Genomic DNA, 19,346 nt, shown 5'->3' on the forward strand with positions numbered 1-19,346 from the left:
CTCTGCTCTTGACCCATCCCGTCGTCCTTCCCCCCACGCGCCCCCGGGGACCAATCCAAGTGCTCCAGTCCGTCTTCGTCAGGGAACACGACAGCGTCAGCGATCTGTTGTGCATGTTTTTCCATTGGGTGTATCTTATCGGGAGGGGAAACCCTTGCAAGCACGGGGAGAACATGCAAACTGCACACAGAAAGGCCCGGGAGATACCACACCTGGCATCGCGGAAACCTGGTCCCCAAGCGGGAATCAAACCCTGAACCTTCTAGCTGTGAGGCGACAGTGTTAACCACTACACCACCGTGCCGTGTTGACATAACGTAGGTTGTTCTTATGGGAATGTCACCCATTTTAATAATCCATGTATGTTCTTCCGGTGCCCCAGGACAGTTCAGTCAGTATTTTGTGAACATAATAATAATAAATTTAATTTGAAGAGAGAAGCGCCTTTCTCAGACTCAAGGACACTGTAAAAAAAACAAGTAAGTGGTAACAAGAAAGTTAACAAAAAACTAAAACAAAAAAACAGAAAACAAAAACAAACAAACAACAAAAACAACAGGGTTTGTGGCTTAAAAGAAAATAGTCAGGGGGTGGACTACTTGGGAGCAGGGCTGTGTTGCGTGAAGTTGTGTCTTTAGGTGGGTTTAACTACTCAACATGCACCACTCTCTCCTAAAGCTAGACATCCAATCAGTGTTTCAGGGCAGCTCCACACACAATGAATGGAGCTCTAGATTTATGAAGCTATAAAATGTTTGTGTGAGCTCTTACACCCAAATTAGGCTTTATTCCTGGTTCAGACATTCTGGTAATGCTAGAATATAAACCTCATTTGGGTGTGAGATATAAAGGCTTCATATAGATGACGTGTACGGCCAAAACTGTCCAGGTGAAGACATTACAGCTTAAACTGCTGTCTAGTTAAAATGTCTGCATCTGCAGCTTAGTAGTCCTTTTATATATATATATTTTCCCCCATGCTGAATTAGTTATACCCCTGAAAAATGATAAGCAGATATCTGGAAGCACAAGATGGTCCATCTGCATTTTACATACAGTATATGTTGAGTAAAGCAACTAATCAATTAGTCCAATGACTTGTGCTTGCTGGCGTCCTAGATGCCACATCACTGTTTGTTGATTGTATCACACTGCAAGGGGTAAAGATGTCCATCTGTCGTTCCTGATATTCATAATTGGGCATGGCGCTAGAAATATGTTGACCACAACAAAATCATGTCAAAATCTGTCTGAATTCATGTTGTCTGATCCCAGTATTAGACCAGAGTAAGGATTCATGACCACCGATGTGTAACGATGATCAGGACATCTGAGTTGACACAGTAGTAACTAACTGGAATTCAGAAGTCATATAGAAGATTGTATTCACCTTACTGGCCCCAGGCAGCAGGTGCAATTTGACATAGGGATCTGAAAGTCCATTGTGATCCATTGGTTTAAGCCCCTGTGAAGGAAATACAGAGAAACAGTCATATAATTAAGCAGCAAGATCACACAGTACATTATGATAATCACTGTTGTGAGAACATTTTCCAATTAACCGAAGACGCTGAAAGGTCAGAAACATATGTAATGAAAAGGGTTTACAGAGTAAAACAACAACAGAGCAGTTTGTACAAAGAGCTGGAGATAATTGAGTAAATCAACTACTTAAAAAATACAGTACAGGTCACAGCATGAAAAATCGTGGGCATAACACACTTACAAATTTAAGAACACTTGTATTAATTAATTAACTTACTACTGTATGTGTGTTGTTGTTTGTGTGTATGTGTGTGTGTCGGTGGGAACAAGTCACTTATGGTGACAAGTATATTGTGTTTGAAAGTAATGTTAAAACACCATTGCAGACCCTGGATCGAATGAATCATGTTTCATCAGTTTCCAAAGCAGTCCTTTATCTGCCTTTGAATCATTTTACACTGCAGATAATTCTGCAGGAAATGATGTATCTCCTGCTCAATAGGACTAGTGTTGTTCAAATGCATGAACGTCTTAGTTGGCGGAGTGTTGAGAAAATACTTTCTGCCAACTTACTAATTTGTTTTCAGAAAGTCATCACAACCCACAGTCCTAAATATATCTATGATGAAATAATTTACAGCTCAAATGTGCACATAGTAGAGGGCAGATTATTCTACCCCATGCAAAATTGAACACTATACAAAGAACAGTTTTATATAGGGCTATCAGGGCATGGAATTGTCTTCCAAGTGACATACAGTACGTGACATAAGAGGTGTAGCAAGCTTCAAAAAGAAATAAAAATCTTACATGTGAGCCAATAATGATAATGTTGGGTAATGCAATATGTTATGTTACCTTAGATTTTTATTTGTATTTATTTAGATATTATTTGTTTGTGTGTTAATGTTGTTGCGTTTCCTCGGTTTGTACATCCTGCTATGTTTTAATTGTATTATATTTTAATTGTATATGTTGTAATGTTTTAATGTTGTCTCGGACCACAGGAAGAATTGACGTCAGCTAATGGGGATCCTTTGCTAATAAACAAAATAAACAAGCTACTGTATGTACCAGTGTTTTGTGCAACAATAGACATGCATGCAGACAGTATTGTGTTTCCCTCACACTGGTGGCACTGATAGCTCACATCCAGCATGGCATGGTGACATGGTGACTTGGTGATGATGACATGGCACACGACGTACAGGTAGATCTTTAAAAGAACACAGAGCGGAATGGGGGTGTAAACACTAACACACAGATGTGACCTCTTTGATGCGCAGATTCAACAACCGATTTTGCGCTCTGAGCTTGGCCCTCCACCATCAGCCCTTCAGCTTGGCTTGAGCCATAAACCATATAGTCTACATAACTAAACATGTTATTATTTAATTAAGTGAGACACTGAACAATATTTTCAAAAACTGTCATTACCATAGGTAATGTACCATGTAGCCCAGTCCCGAGGCTAGACTACAAACTATGTCTGTATTATCTCAGGCTTTAAAGGAAAATTCGCTTATTTAACATCTTCCCTGGAGTTAGACAAGACGATACATACCTTTTTCGTCTCTCTGCATGCATTGGGCTTAGGGAACGCCTGGATCGTTAGCCTAGCTTAGCTTCATCACTGGAAGTGGGGCAGACATCTAGCCTAGTTCACTACAGTCAGGAAATATACTCCAAATACAATCAAAATTCAACTCCCAAACGTTCCTGTAAACATGTTGTGACCTGTGTATTTACCACATCTCCCAGTCACACAAGTCACACGAGTCTCCCAGTCACACAAGTCACACAAGTCTCCCAGTCACACACGTCTCCCAGACACACAAGTCTCCCAGTCACATGAGTCTCCCAGTCACACAAGTCTCCTAGTCACACAAGTCTCCAAGTCACACGAGTCTGCCAGTCACACAAGTCTCCCAGTCACACAAGTCTCCAAGTCACACAAGTCTCCCAGTCACACAAGTCTCCCAGTCACACAAGTCTCCAAGTCACACAAGTCACACGAGTCTCCCAGTCACACAAGTCTCCAAGTCACACAAGTCACACAAGTCTCCCAGTCACACAAGTCTCCCAGTCACACAAGTATCCAAGTCACACAAGTCACACGAGTCTCCCAGTCACATGAGTCTCCCAGTCACACAAGTCTCCAAGTCACACGAGTCTCCCAGTTACACAAGTCTCCCAGTAACACAAGTCTCCAAGTCACACAAGTCACACAAGTCTCCCAGTCACACGAGTCTCCCAGTCACACAAGTCTCCCAGTCACACAAGTCTCCAAGTCACACAAGTCACACGAGTCTCCCAGTCACACAAGTCACACAAGTCTCCCAGTCACACAAGTCTCCCAGTCACAAAAGTCTCCCAGTCACACAAGTCTCCAAGTCACATGAGTCTCCCAGTCACACAAGTCTCCCAGTCACACAAGTCTCCCAGTCACATAAGTCACACGAGTCTCCCATTCATACAAGTGACTAGGAGACTTGTGTGACTGGGAAATTTGTGTTACTGGGAGACTTGTGTGACTGGGAGACTTGTGTGTCTGGGAGACTTGTGTGACTGGGAGACTCATGTGACTTGTGTGACTTGGAGACTTGTGTGACTGGGAGACTTGTGTGACTGGGAGACTTGTGTGACTGGGAGACTTGTGTGACTTGGAGACTTGTGTGACTGGGAGACTTGTGTGACTGGGAGACTCATGTGACTGGGAGACTTGTGTGACTGGGAGACTTCTGTGACTGGGAGACTTGTGTGACTGGGAGACTCGTGACTTGTTGACTGGGAGATGTGGTAAATACACAGGTCACAACATGTTTACAGGAACATTTGGGAGTTGTATTTTGATTGTATTTGGAGTATAATTTCCTGACTGTAGTGAACTAGGCTAAATGTCTGCCCCACTTCCAGTGATGAAGCTAAGCTAGGCTAACGGTCCAGGCATTCCCTAAGCCCAATGCATGCAGAGAGACGAAAAAGGTATCTTCTTGTCTAACTCCAGGGAAGATGTTAAATAAGCGAATTTCCAAAAATGTTGGAGTTTTCCTTTAAGTACATCAGAAATGCCTACTGATTTAAAGTTTCTGCTGTTTTCCAAAAAGGCAGGTGAAGGCACGGTGCACACAGAGAGGACACTCAAGTCAAGTCAAGTCAAGAGTCAAGAGTTTTAATTGTCACGGCATACAAGTATACAATGAAATGTGGGTGGTCTTGCCCGCAACGATGTGCAATACAGTGGTACAACATATAATAGAATCCAATAAAAAAAAAACATTGTGCAATAAACAGGTAACAGGTAACATGGTGTGACATCTTGGTATCTGTACATAGTTATTTACAGAGCATATATATAGGACATGCTAGGTAGCTTTGGTAGTGCAATACACTGTTCCTGTTATTCTAGTTTAAAGTGGCCTTTCCTTTTGGCCATAAGTGTGCGTGTGTGCGGCATGAGTGTGTGCCCTCCAATGTACAGTCATTTACCTAGTATGGTTTTGTCAATAGTTCAATGTACAATTGTGTTTGTTTGTACAGTGTCTCCTCCCCCCCCCCCTCAATGTACAGTGTTACTTGTTTATACAGTATGCCCCCCGCCCCCCCCCCCCCCCCAACCACCTCCAATGTAAATTACCCAGTATGGTTGTCAATATCCCAATGTACCCAACCCCCCCCACCCAACCTCCAATGTACAGTTTCTACGTCAAATGTATATACTCCCTTTTCTTGACTCCTTCTGTATCACAAACAGTACTGTATTTGCAAATCTGGTATGTCATAAATGTATAGATGTAGCAGTACTGACTATCTGTATGTCATGTATGTCATATATGTCTATATGAATTGAAAATGGGGGACCCTGATGGAAACAAGACAAACGTCTTTCTCAGGTCTGCATCCCCTTAACAATTGTATGTATTGAGCCGTACTGTATTGTACCCATTCTGCAATCTGTTAAATAAAGTTTTCATTCATTCATTCATTCATGCCCGCTCGTGTTAAAGTGTTAAGTGGCTGCTAGTGTGTGAGCGTGCACCGCGTGCGTGTCGTGTGTGTGTTGATGTGTGTTTGCATGTGGATAGTTCAGTGTTCTGTGGCACTCAATGTTCATTGTTCAGGGCTCTGATGGCCTGGGGGAAGAAGCTGAGCCTAAGCCGCTCTGTCCTAGTAGCTGGGGTTCGCAGGCGTCTGCCTGACCTCAGCAGCTGAAACAGGCTGTTATTCGGGTGGTGGGGGTCTTTCATTATTCTGCAGGCTCTGGATTTGCACCTCTTGTTGTATAGAACCTGCAGGGGAGGTAGTGCAATACCCGTGGTACGCTCGGCTGAGCGCACCACTCTCTGTAGGGCCTTCTTGTCCTGTGCCGTGCTGTTTCCATACCAGGCAGTGATGTTTCCGGTCAGGATGCTCTCTACAGCTCCTGAGTAGAAGGACTGGAGTATCTTCCCCGATACTCTGAACTTCCTTAACTGTCTCAGGTGGTAGAGGCGCTGTTTCGCCTTCTTTACTACTGTGTAAACTGTACTACTGTGTGTGTTGACCATGTCAGATCCTCTGAGATGTGGACCCCCAGGTACTTAAAGCTGCTCACCCTGTCCACGGTAGCCCCGTTAATCATCAGTGGTGTGTGCGTCTCCTGCTGTCCTCTCCTATAATCCACGATCAGCTCCTTGGTTTTACCAATGTTCAGGAGCAGGCTGTTGTCCTGGCACCAGCGTTCAAGTACCTCAACCTCCTCCCGGTAGGCCTTCTCGTCGTTGTCCGAGATCAGCCCCACCACCACCGTGTCGTCTGCGAACTTCACTATGGAGTTGGAGCTGAACTTGGCCACACAATCGTGTGTGTAGAGTGAGTACAGCAGGGGGCTCAGAACACAGCCCTGGGGGGACCCGATGCTCAGGGTGATGGTGTTGGAGGTCTGACCCCCCACCCTGACCGCCTGGGGTCTTTCGCTCAGAAAGTCCAGTACCCAGGCGCTCAGGGCGGAGCTCAGACCTAGCTCGATCAGCTTGTCCACCAGTCTGGTGGGGACTATGGTGTTGAACGCTGAGCTGTAGTCAATGAACAACAGTCTCACATAGCCCCCCTTCTGACGGTCAAGGTGCGAGAGGGTGCTGTGCAGTACCTGGGAGACCGCGTCGTCGGTGGACCTGTTTGTCCTGTATGCAAATTGCATAGGGTCCATATCACTGGGGAGGGAGGCACAAATGTGGTCCTTGACCAGCCTCTCGAAACATTTCATGACCACAGAGGTGAGTGCCACCGGTTTGTAGTCATTTGGACATGTTGGGGAGGGTTTCTTCGGTACAGGGATGATGGTAGACATCTTGAAGCAGGCAGGGACCACTGACTGACTTGGTTAGCTTTGGAAAATAGATTGTAAATAAAAAAAGTTGTGTCTTTTGCACTCCTGTTTTTTTTGGACAGGTGCATTGGAGTCATCACATCAAAAGAGAAAAGTCTATAGTATATATATATATATAGAGAGAGAGAGACAGAGAGATAAATAAAACCCATTTACTTCATTTTTGCATATCAGTGCCCACATTCATCAAATACAAAAAAACGAATTTGTAAAATGTCAGTCAACATTATAAACGCAGACTTCGCAATACAGAGCAGCTTAAGTTTCACTTTCACTTCTTGAGTAGATTTAACTTCACATGAAGGAGAAAAAGAAGACTCTAGAGGCGACACAACAATATTACACAACGATGGTGGAGGATTTGACAAGCTTTTGGATGTAAACCCTGCAGCAGTGAAATAGAATCAGTCCAGACCAGCAACAGTATGTTTGTGTGATGCGCTAAATAACAGCTACATTGATCCGTCAAATAGAAAATGTACGGAAGGTATTACTGTCCGTTGGTTTATTTTAAAATTAGAACCTAACATCAACTCCAACAAATGGATTCTAGTCATTGAAAATTAATAAAAAACAGACGTTAAAGATCAAAGCACTCATATTGAGCATCATATAAAATGTCACAGGTAATACCGGTGTTGTCATGAGTTTATTAGTCGGCAATTCACATCAGACATCTGGCGTCATATGCAGTTGTCTTAACAGATTTATTGATTTTAAATGCTCAATAAAACATTTCATATGACTGTTGCACTTGACTATGTTATATGCTTGCACTGAAACACATGCCAATGGGCACAGTCTTAATGCACCTATAGGTAGACAAATCTATATTCGATTAGATTTAATGTATTGTCATTATACAGCTCAAGTACAGTACAACGAAAATAGGTTTGGCATCCAACCAGTGCAAATGTAACAGTAAAGTGCAATAGTAATAAACAATGTACAGGTGATTAAACTGGGTATAAAATATGTTATTCTGTCTATCTTAATATACTGGTCTGAGTGGGGTCTCTCTAATTCTAGACAGATATGTTTTACACACAGTAGCCTACTGCTATTCTCTGGCTTTTCCTCCATACTAAAATCCTAGAACCCTAGAACCCTAAAGCAGTGACATGTGGCAAGAGTCATTCTGTGATCAGTGTTGATCTAGCTTCACAGGGGCTGCCTGTTTTATTACTCTTCAAAACTATCAATATGCACTTTATTATCTCAGAAAGGGAATTATTCTCAAGTACAAAGAGTATACAGTATGCAATCCCCCCCTTCCATCATCCCCCTAACGCACGCACACGCACGCACGCACACGCACGCACGCACGCACGCACACACACACACACACACACACACACACACACACACACACACACACACACACACACACACACACACACACACACACACACACACACACACACACACACACACACACACACACACACACACACACACACACACACACACACACACACACACACACACACACACACACACACACACACACACACACACACACACACACACACACACTATTTCCAAGCCCTAGCCACTGCTCCCTCCCAACCACTCGTCGCCTGGAAGCAATACAACTAGAAGAAGAACGACGGGTCAGCGTCGCTATAGAAACGTTCGAAAATGGCTTCCCTGTGAAGTGTGGTAAGAAGTAGCAGCGCTGAATAACTTGGGGCTGTGTGACTCATCCACTTATAATTCTAGGAAATATCCTGGAAGTCATTTGGAGGAGAAATGAAGAGAGAGAGAGGCAAGGCTACTCAATGGGAGCTCTATGGGGGATGATGATGATGTGCAATGTACCTGGAGCTGCGATGTTGGAGGGTTACAGAAGACGGCATTGATCCTGAGATTTGTCTATTGGGTAACTTCACTGACTCTCAATAAAATAGTTGGGTTTCAGAGATAACAGCTGTGGTCAGAGACTGGAGACTAGAGAGGTACAGAGATAACAGCTGTGGTCAGAGACTAGAGAGGTACAGAGATAACAGCTGTAGTCAGAGACTAGAGAGGTACAGAGATAACAGCTGTGGTCAGAGACTAGAGAGGTACAGAGATAACAGCTGTGGTCAGAGACTAGAGACTAGAGAGGTACAGAGATAACAGCTGTGGTCAGAGACTAGAGAGGTACAGAGATAACAGCTCTGGTCAGAGACTAGAGAGGTACAGAGATAACAGCTGTGGTCAGAGACTAGAGACTAGAGAGGTACAGAGATAACAGCTGTGGTCAGAGACTAGAGACTAGAGAGGTACAGAGATAACAGCTGTGGTCAGAGAGTAGAGAGGTACAGAGATAACAGCTGTGGTCAGAGACTAGAGAGGTACAGTGATAACAGCTGTGGTCAGAGACTAGAGAGGTACAGAGATAACAGCTGTGGTCAGAGACTAGAGAGGTACAGTGATAACAGCTGTGGTCAGAGACTAGAGAGGTAGAGAGATAACAGCTGTGGTCAGTCTAGAGAGGTACAGAGATAACAGCTGTGGTCAGAGACTAGAGAGGTACAGAGATAACAGCTGTGGTCAGAGACTAGAGAGGTACAGAGATAACAGCTGTGGTCAGAGACTAGAGAGGTACAGAGATAACAGCTGTGGTCAGAGACTAGAGAGGTACAGAGATAACAGCTGTGGTCAGAGACTAGAGAGGTACAGGCACACTCTTTACATTTTAGTATTGTGAATTTTCTAGGTCTCACCTCAACCATTTCTATGAGGGCAATGAATCGCACATGAGATGAAAATGGCGAATACTGGGGTGGTCACAGAACAAAGGTTCTTAAACTTTAATTCTGGAGGTTAAACTATCTAGCTAGGGATTAGCAGCTGGGTGGGGGTGGGGATACATTGGGGTATCTTTTTAGGGATGTATAGCAAGACAAGCTCATATAAAAAAACGTAAAGCTGGGACAGAACTAGAGATAATATTGGAGGATAGCCAGACCAGGACAGAGGGTATGGGCCAGGACATATCAGGTGAAACTAAGCTCTCTTGTGTTGCTTGTTCTGTGTTTGTCAAGTAGATTAGTCCGATTAATAGTGAATTGGGTATCAATTAATTCAGTCTCTCCAATACAATAATTCTATAAAATATTTTAAATATTAAATGATTACAATGGAATATGGTCATTGAAAGTAGTTTGTGTACTATATTTTACACGCAACACAAAGTAGACATTTCAGACATTCCATTTATGCTTTTTGCGCAAGCCAGGGTTAAACGCATTCAAAACAGTCTATTAGGCTGGAGCTTCATTCACAGCTTTTAATGCAAACAGACTAACGTTTCGACACAACTGTGTCTTCATCAGAGTCGAGGTGGAACAGAGACGTGCGGCAAACAACATACAGTATATAGTCAACCTATACCAGGTGTACAGTTGTCATTGGATAATTGGTTGAAAAGGGTAACAGGGTAATTTTACGCTGTGATCGATTGGCCACTCAATGACAATATCGAAGACAACAAATATCCCATTTTCTCATGTTCTATATTAAACTGGATATTTTAGTTATTGGATTCTAAATCGGATATGAAATGATCGAATGATACACGGATAGATATGTTGGCGTGATGTTGATTTTACTCTTGGAGAGAGGGAGGATGAGAGTTCGACTAATGATGACCTCATGCCATTAGATGTCCTGTAAAAGGAGTTTTTTAGTCAATGCGCATAAATATGAGTTGTCATCAACTTTCCAAATGAATTCATCTTGACGGTTTATATTTCTCATAATATATATCATTCCGAAACATGTAATTTCCCCCTAATTGGTGGTTCAATCATCTCACAGCTGAGACCGAGGCATGACATTTGATTGGCCTATCATATAATTTCTTTCTGAAGTGGATACACCTGTTTATCCTCTCGCTGCAGCAGCCGTTAGAATGTCAAGCAGTTTCTCTCATCACTGGAACCACCATGGGGTTCTGATTTCTGGTTAGTGAAGGTTGCTTTTTTATTTGTTATATTTTTTTTAAGATCTCTAATAAGCAAAATAACCACCTTTTTAATTGTATGTATTTATTTCAAATAGGGAGAGTACATATGAATAGACATTTTCATGTAAATATGCCAGATTACAGCCAGAGGCTAATTTCCATCTGTAGTCCCTTTGCACGTTGATGTTAACAGAACAGACCAATTACAAATATACACAAACTGTTTTAACTAGGCGAATGGTCTGTATCCGCCTTGTTTGCAGCCAGATAACATTCTACTGAACGCACAGAGGAAATGGGTATTTATCTTCTTGTCTGACTCTGGAGAAGACGGTAAGCACAGTTCCCATAATGTTGCCATGTTCCTTGTTATGATGTTATTCCATGTTAATTTAATGGTAAAGTTCACTGAAGTGTCAGTGACCTCTGGAAAATGCCTTTTCACAGGGATATATGCAGAATTGGCGGTTCATGAGATATGTACAAAACTTGTGTGCAACCTTTCATAGCATTATGAATTGCACATGTTCATGAATACAATTATTTCACCAATTCCCTACACTTTTATTACCTCAAAACTGTAATAAAGTGCAATGCTTGAGTAAGAAAATACACGTTATAAATAAAGAAATATCAGCGTACCATCATCTCTCTTTTTTCTGGTTCAATTCCCTTCAGACGAGGTCCACTTTCACACCAACAACAGCCCCTTCATGTTATAAATGTGGATCGCCTATTATTGCTTTTTTATGCACAAGGAGGAACAGACATCAAGAAAGGCATTACATTCTTTTCTTTAGGGAACCTATTGTGAAAATGGCCTTTTCCTGTGTTTTGCATTGTTTATACAGAATGAGGGGTTGTGACAAGAACCCTGGCTCTTGAAATGAGCCATTCAGAATTCCAGCCACAAATCGACGTAGTTAGGAACACCTCATATGTACCTGCGTGTGAGTGCAAAGAGATCTTTAAGAAATGCAAGTGTACAACGTTCGTAATTTTTCTGTTTTCTACCTGAAGTTGAAGTTAAAATGTGTTTCTGACAAAAGTTGTAACAGTACGTTTCATATGCTATTGCTGTCATATTTGATCTGCAACATCTAGTCTGAAGGTTTGATCTGAATTTCCGTCGACGGTACAGTGCTACACTGCTAGACGGTGCACGGGTGGCTCGCTCATTATAGACACCGAAACGGCTCATTGAGAACAGGACTGAAATGTAAGGGTATAGAAGGGTATTTTTTACCTGAAAAAAACTCAGACCTTTTTATTAACTTGTTGAAGGACTAAAATGTGCCCCCTTTAAATGAATGAACTGGAAAATGGAATGGCAACCACCAGTTATTGAAAGATCAAAATCTACAAGGTGCTTTTTTTCTCTCCTTTTCCATTCTTTCTTTTCTTTTTACACTTTTGAATATATATTTTTTTTACATATCTTAGCTACAGTAGCTAATAAACGTAATCAGTCGTTACACTGTATGCAATACAGACACGCATGCATAATCAGTTAATTATTCCATCATGTGATGCAGCACACTGACCTTCAGGATAAGATGTCATAAACGTTGCAGACAGAAAACTAACACCACCATTGCATTCCTTGTCGAAAGGTACCCACACTGAAGGCCTGATCTGAGGCCTGGAAGTATTCTTAAATGAATTTTTGAAAATGTTAGAATCTTCTGTTTTGCATGCATAGTGCACAGCACTGGGTTTAGGAAGTTATGCAGAACTTACTCCATTTCAGTTGGACATGTGATCACTGTTTCATTTGATTTCTCAGAAATTACCTACCCCACCTTAAATGTATAACTACTGTACTTGTATGATCAGGAATGAGACCAGACATCAGTTATGTGTTATCCCTGTCCTCTGTTCCTCTCTGTTGTTGTTGTTGACGTTAGGGTACTGAGGTTAAAGGTCTCTACAGGTCTCTACAGTACATTCACATACCAGCTTATGGTTATGGCTACGTAATCAATCATGATGATGAAAGATTTTGGGGAAGAAGATTCTGTGGTACAGGTGTCATTCATGCTAGCAAAGACTTTCACTTTCTCTCCTGGGCTAAAACCTGTATGTTGACCCTTGTACAGTGAACCTCTAAGAAAAATAGCCCACTTTTGGAATTGCACTTTGTTTACATTTCATGTTTAGGTCTGTTGTGTGGGTAGTTCTAGTAGTAACTTATCATACTGTAGCGAATTCAGCCGGCGACGCTAACCAGTCAACTAAAGAATCCAAAGCCATTAGCCGAGAGCTAGTGAGTCTAGGCCTCCGTGGTCATTACTCGACCCCCTTGCTCTTCGGGAAGCATGTCCCTGTGCTTCAGCCTGTCGGCTCCCTCGCTCGCGCCTCTGGGCGCACATGTTTCCAATGGCCCCACTTCTGACACCTGACCAATCTATCGAATTCAAGGGGCAGCCGGGAATTTAACCCGGGTACTTGCCCAGACCACAGGCGACAGCGCTAACCGGTCAACAAAAGGGTCCGATCAGTCTAGCGAGCCTATAAGCATCCGTAAGCGTTACAATACTGTCAATTTCTCCAGATCTCTCTTGGCACAGCCTGAGTTGTGGCCAGCAATAGCAACCCCTCCCCTGTCCCCACTCAACTCCAACCCACACATCAGACACCATGTAATAATAACTTTATTTGTATAGCACTTTCATACAGAAGTTGCAGTTCAAAGTGCTTAATACCCAGTGGGGCTCTTTTGTCTCTAGAGGTTGCTGTTTGACACGATTACAGATGATATATACCTTTAACGCCTACATAGAAACCTTGGGAACAGTACAGACAACACTGCCTGCAAAATTCTTGTCTGTTGTTGGAATTAACCTTGATAACGGAGATCACTGTGACCGATTTTCATTCACAGGTGGTTGAAGGCTGACTTATTGAGTACATTTCAGTTTGTGTGGGTGGATTCTTGCCAAGGGAAGCACTATGTTCACAGGTAGAGATGACTAATAACAATGCCCCCGCGACACCGCTGCTTCGCTGGCTGAATAGAAACGGGGGGAGACTTAAGCCCAGAGGGGTTCTGGTCTCTAACACTGATTTCTGCTTATGTGGTCAATCATGATCATGTGGCGATATAATAATAATAATAATAATAATAATAATAATAATAACTGTTAACAGATTTGGCAATGGGGCGACAATAATGTATACAAGAGGCATGGTATTCTATCTTTGGCCTTGCTCTGCTGGCAGCGGTTTATTTATCACGTTGTCTCATAATACAGCAGCACTATGATCTCCCCTCCGGGAGGGGTAGAAGTGACAAGAAAAAACAGTAGGAGGGAACCAAGGTTTATATAGTTCCAACCTGGTGTAGACAGTAGACGCTCCGCCTACAGCGCCCTCCAGTGGACACAGCTATACATGCAGTCATGAGGGCAGTAGAGAGAGCAATTACAGTCAGTTACAACCATACATACACCCTCTATATTCAACAATAACTTTATTTGTATAGCACTTTTCATAAATAAATTGCAGTTCAAAGTGCTTCACAACAGTAAAAAAATACAGGCATAAGAGAGCATAAACAATTTTATACAAAAATATAGAGGTAGCAAGGTAAGATAGAGGTAGCAAGGTATTACAGTATCGGTTAATATTAGCTTCACAGTGTCAGTTTTGCAGCAGGCCATAACCTTGTCTTTTCAAACCTGCACCTTTTTTATATTTGTTCTGATTCTAAGTGTAGGAGCAGCCAAGATGGACTTGCCTAAACCTGTGAAAACAGCCTACTCAAACTGCACCTAAAGGTACTGTAACTGACATATAAAACACATGGAACACACTGCACAACAGTAACAACAAAAAATAAAACATTGTATAGTCAGAGGTTTGCCTTCTGCACGAGACAATAAGCAAATGAGACAAAGAAGGATTTTAAGCAATACATTTTGAAATTGTCTAATAATTCATAATAATTCATTACATTTATATAGCGCTTTTCTAGACACTCAAAGCGCTCCCCACAATGTAGGGTGGAAATAGCCTCCTTCACCACCACTAAGTCTAAGTAATGGTCTGCTGCACTTTGAACTATATCGCTGTGCACAGCACTGTGTACTACTATGCAATTCAAGCCTCGTCTCAAGGAGCCTATCATTTGGCTCTACTAGAATGACACCGACATAATATGTGCGGCTAAAACATTAGCTGGAGAATTATGCGCCCCTTTTTGTAAAACGTGTCCATATTTATCAAAATTATTATTTGAGATGATTGTTTTTGGTGCCAAACTATCCACTGTATATCGCAAAATAGGTTTCGGCATTGAAGATCTGCGCCTAGTAGTGTGCTATTTACTATCATGTAAATGAGCGTAGCACAGCTTGTTCATTTGAATTCCTGTCACACTCTTTAAGACACATGTTGTGCACGGTGTGGCGGGAGGCATGTGGTATGACACAGCTCTAAACGCCCCGAACTCTAAATGCTCCCTCCCTTGTGGAACTGTAAATGTGGGACGAGTAAACCAATCAACCAAGGCACCGACACATGCACTTAAGAGACTGGCTCATTATTAGAAAACAACTTTCTGCAGTTCTGGACTACACATGCACGATAGATGTGGCAATTTTACCACTGGGGCACCAGGGGGCACGTGCCCCCCCTGAAATCTCAGGTGCCCCTGAGGTGCCACCCCAGAAATTATTTTATTTAATTTTTTTTTTTTATAATTTTTTTATAAAAAATATATAACCCTAACTAACCTTACTGTCATCATGCACTAATATACTAACCTACACTGTAGCACTCAACACTTTGATGAACATTGTTACTCAGCTGATAGAGTTGTGCCCTTCAGAAGAAGAAGCTTCTATCCCCAGGCCATCAGGCTGCTCAACGAACAATAAACACTATGCAACAACCATCAAATGCACACAGCACACACATCCACACGCACACACTCACTTTAAACAAACAACACACTGCAGCACCCACTCTCCACACTTTAGATCACCTAAACACACTTTATATTTATTGGTAAAGGATTTGCACTACAACTCGTACACATTACTGTAAATTGTACCTAAATTATACCTCATCCCATTTCTGCTTTGCACTATATAGTATTGTATATTAGTATATTGCATAGTGTTGTGAAGGATCAGATTAAACCGAATATGTATATTTATTTATATATATATATTTAATTGTATTTGTATATCGTTTGATATCCCCTGTATATTCCTTGTACAATATGCATTGAATATCCCCGTTTCTACTAAACAGCCCATAATAGTTTCATTCTACCATTGGACGAGAACCTGGCGCCAGGTTGCCATACCCCTAGGTCCAAGTTCAATCGTGCCGCCTAACATGTCGAGGCAACCCCCGGTTCCGCGCAGTAATATGCCGGGCGAAATACGAATGGTACTATTTGTTCATAGCGCATATATATATGGCGCTCGTAAAGTAGAACTTCCTTTTAGTCCAGTTCTTTACCCTCCAACAGAGTGACAGACGCAAAAGCCTCCCCACGACGCACGTGCGGTGTAGTAGGGCCTACTTGGCCCAGAATAGGCATTGAGATATCGTGTAGATTAATAGTTGAATGGTCATAGTTTGGCACCATACCGTGGAGTTGGACGTATTCTATTAAGCTAATAATAGTCTATTTATGTATGGTGCATCGTTCGGTTCGAGTTCTACAGTTATCAGTACCCCCATCGTTCCTGACGTTATCTGGACGCTTATCCAGGCTGGTCAGACCCCTAGTGGTGATTGCATCCGAGGAGCTCCGGGTCAAGAGCGACTGGACCTGTATATTGGATTACTCTACCCGACGACGGCGAGCCTTCCACGGCTCTTGGATTATGCTTTGTGTGCTTTGATTATTCCATGGATAAAGGCCAACACTGTCGAGTGTTGGAATTACCCCCCGGAGAGGACTCCAGGTGAGGCGGCGCTCTACACGTGAGGTCGCACCACGTCTCTCCGTTGTGGACCGGCAGATACCGTTCCACAGAGGGTCCAGCTGTATTCGTCTGCGGCCCGAGGTTCTGTGGGCACTGTGTCCAAGACTTTGGATTCTCCCAAGACACCGTCGGCCAGATGGGATACCGCCAGCGGCTTCTCTAACCCCCCCTCCTACTGTCTTACAACCAGCGGGACCCCCCCCCCCCTTAGTGTATCCATCTATAATCATTTAAGTACCATCGCTATCGTTTCCTAAATATTCCAGGTTGTATACTTACTCCCTGCGCAACCAGAGATTGGACATTCAATGTTGATTTACCTACGAATACTCATTTGCCATAAAAGTGCATATTCAATATTTCAAATCATAAATGTAATTAAGTGAATGTTGTATACACCTTTTGCTGTATTAAATATTCGATTTGGTACATTTGTGTTGGTTCGTTTCATCAGGTGGGAAAGTGTTCATCATACTTATATCTTGTACTGGGTGGCCAGAAGTTAAAGTACATGAGGTAGTGGTATTAAATATCATATCTAACAATACAGTCAGGGAATTGTACCCCTCAGCTACAATTGGTCCTTCGAGCCGGATGGTAACTAGTGTAATATTAATATAGTGTTATTAATATCGAAATGGCCTATGATGAACACTCCACGAAACGATCCTCCTAACCTAGAACGCCCGCGGCGCAGACGACAGACACCTCAGTACTTAGAGGCTTACACTGTCAGTCAACTACCTAGCCTTCGACAAACGGTAAACGTGGTAAAAGTAGAAAGTAAAATTATGTCTGACCTTAACGACCAGGTTTCCCCGACCACAGAGGCCCTAGTAGGTCCTAATGTAACTGACCAAGCCCACGGTGGGGACCAGGAGGGAATTGACATGCCTTTACCCCCCGCCACTACTAAAGAAGTAGTCCCCGACACGCCCCGGGAGGAAGACAACCCTACAGAGAGAGAACTCTGCACGGAAGAAGAAGAGGAGAGCGCCGAAGAACTAGAGCTCCAGGACTCCCCAACGAGTACCCCCAGGAGCGGTTCACGCAGGAGCGGCTCACCTCCACTACCGCCTTCCCCCAGCGAAGCGGAGAGGATACTACAACAGGCGTTCCTCGTCAGCCTGACAGCCTCTACCGAACGCGATCGGCTCCAAGCACAGACGCTTAGCGAGCGCGAACGTCTCCAAGCACAGGCGACCAGCGAGCGCGAACACCTCCAAGCACAGCAACGGAGCGAAGAACAGCGCACAAGTCTGGAGATGAGACGCTTCCAGATGGAAGAGAATATGGCAAGAGACCGGGCCGACGCCCAGCGCGCCACTGCCGGTGCCCAAAGATACGCAGAGCGCGACAGACTACAAGCGCAACTAATAGAGCAGCTGATCAAAAGGACAACTCCCTCTCCCTCCGCCAGGGGCTCAAGGAACTCGTCGAGACAGCAGTCAAGAGCAGCGTCACCGCAACGAGCAAGCGACCCTGAACTTGACCGACAGACCGAGTCTAGACCCCCCGCAGACCCCCTTCCCATACCGGTCCAAGCGAGACCCAGCTACAAGGAAGGAGCGGCCTACACTGCGGAGAAGCTAAATAAACGATTACAAGATCTGGAAGATTTGATAGAAGAAGAAGAGGGAGAAGAGGAGAACCAAGCCCGACGACAGCACAGTACTCCACCGGACCAGGAGGTCCCATACAGTCCAGGCTATACCCCCGCGGCGCTGCGCTACAGACCCCCGACTCTATTTACGGGTGAGCACGACGCACGACCAGCCCCGAGGAACAGTACCTGGACCAGCGGGCCATGGTACCCTGCCAGTACCAGCCCACAGCGAGGCGCAAGAGGGGACTTGCCCAGGAGGTCTCTCCCCCAACGCTCGCCGATGTATCAGCCATCCACGGCGTCATACAACGCCACGCCGTCATTCCCAGACTTTGCCTATGAGAGTCGAGCACAGTACACGGAGCTCCGGATGTGTTTAGAGACAATGATGGTGGATGTCGCTGATGAACGCCACAAGTATGCAATATTATTGAAGCACCTGAAAGTACCGCGAGCGCACAATATAGCGCTAGCCTATGCTACCTCCTCGACCCCATACACAGCGGCCCTTGCAGCGCTGGATCAAAGATATGGACGTATATGGGATTACGTAATCCAGGAGATAAGGCATATTGACCGCCTACCCCCAGCCACAGACAATCGCTCACTAGACGACCTGTCAATCAAAGTGCAGTCCCTGGTGGGGATGCTGGGAGCTCAACGGGAGAAGGGCAGGCATGAGCTGTACGCCAACTCTAACGTTGAGAGGATTTTGGAGAAGCTGCCACCCGCAAGACAGGAGCGCTTTCGGCGGCAGAGGGACTACCGAGATCCCGACGGCCCCAAGCCATCCCTCCTTGATCTGGCCGACTTCCTGGCGAGAGAGGTCAGCAGCTTACGACTGGACACCTTCGGGCGGAGCACGCCAAGCTCCAGAGAGGGACCCAGGAGAATAAGTGATGGAAGAAGATCGGTGACTGTCATGCACCAATCAGAGTCAGTACCGAGCAGTAAGAGTCACAGCACCCCCTCGAGAAAGGAGAAGTG

General features: G+C 43.9%; 1 protein-coding gene across 1 annotated transcript in view; it reads right to left on the minus strand.

Annotated features, from left to right (window-relative positions):
- The window catches only part of doc2b (double C2-like domains, beta), a gene marked incomplete at both ends in the record, with an annotated part of 242,205 nt that overhangs the window by 144,706 nt on the left and 78,153 nt on the right, over positions 1 to 19,346 (minus strand). The window contains one exon of the mRNA XM_084320364.1: positions 1,391 to 1,465. Coding sequence (XP_084176490.1) covers positions 1,391 to 1,465 — 75 coding nt within the window. The remainder of the gene's footprint in view (positions 1 to 1,390; positions 1,466 to 19,346) is intronic.

This window comes from Notolepis coatsorum (genome assembly GCF_963971535.1).
Source record: "Notolepis coatsorum genome assembly, chromosome: 8".
NCBI classification, from domain to species: Eukaryota; Metazoa; Chordata; class Actinopteri; order Aulopiformes; family Paralepididae; genus Notolepis; species Notolepis coatsorum.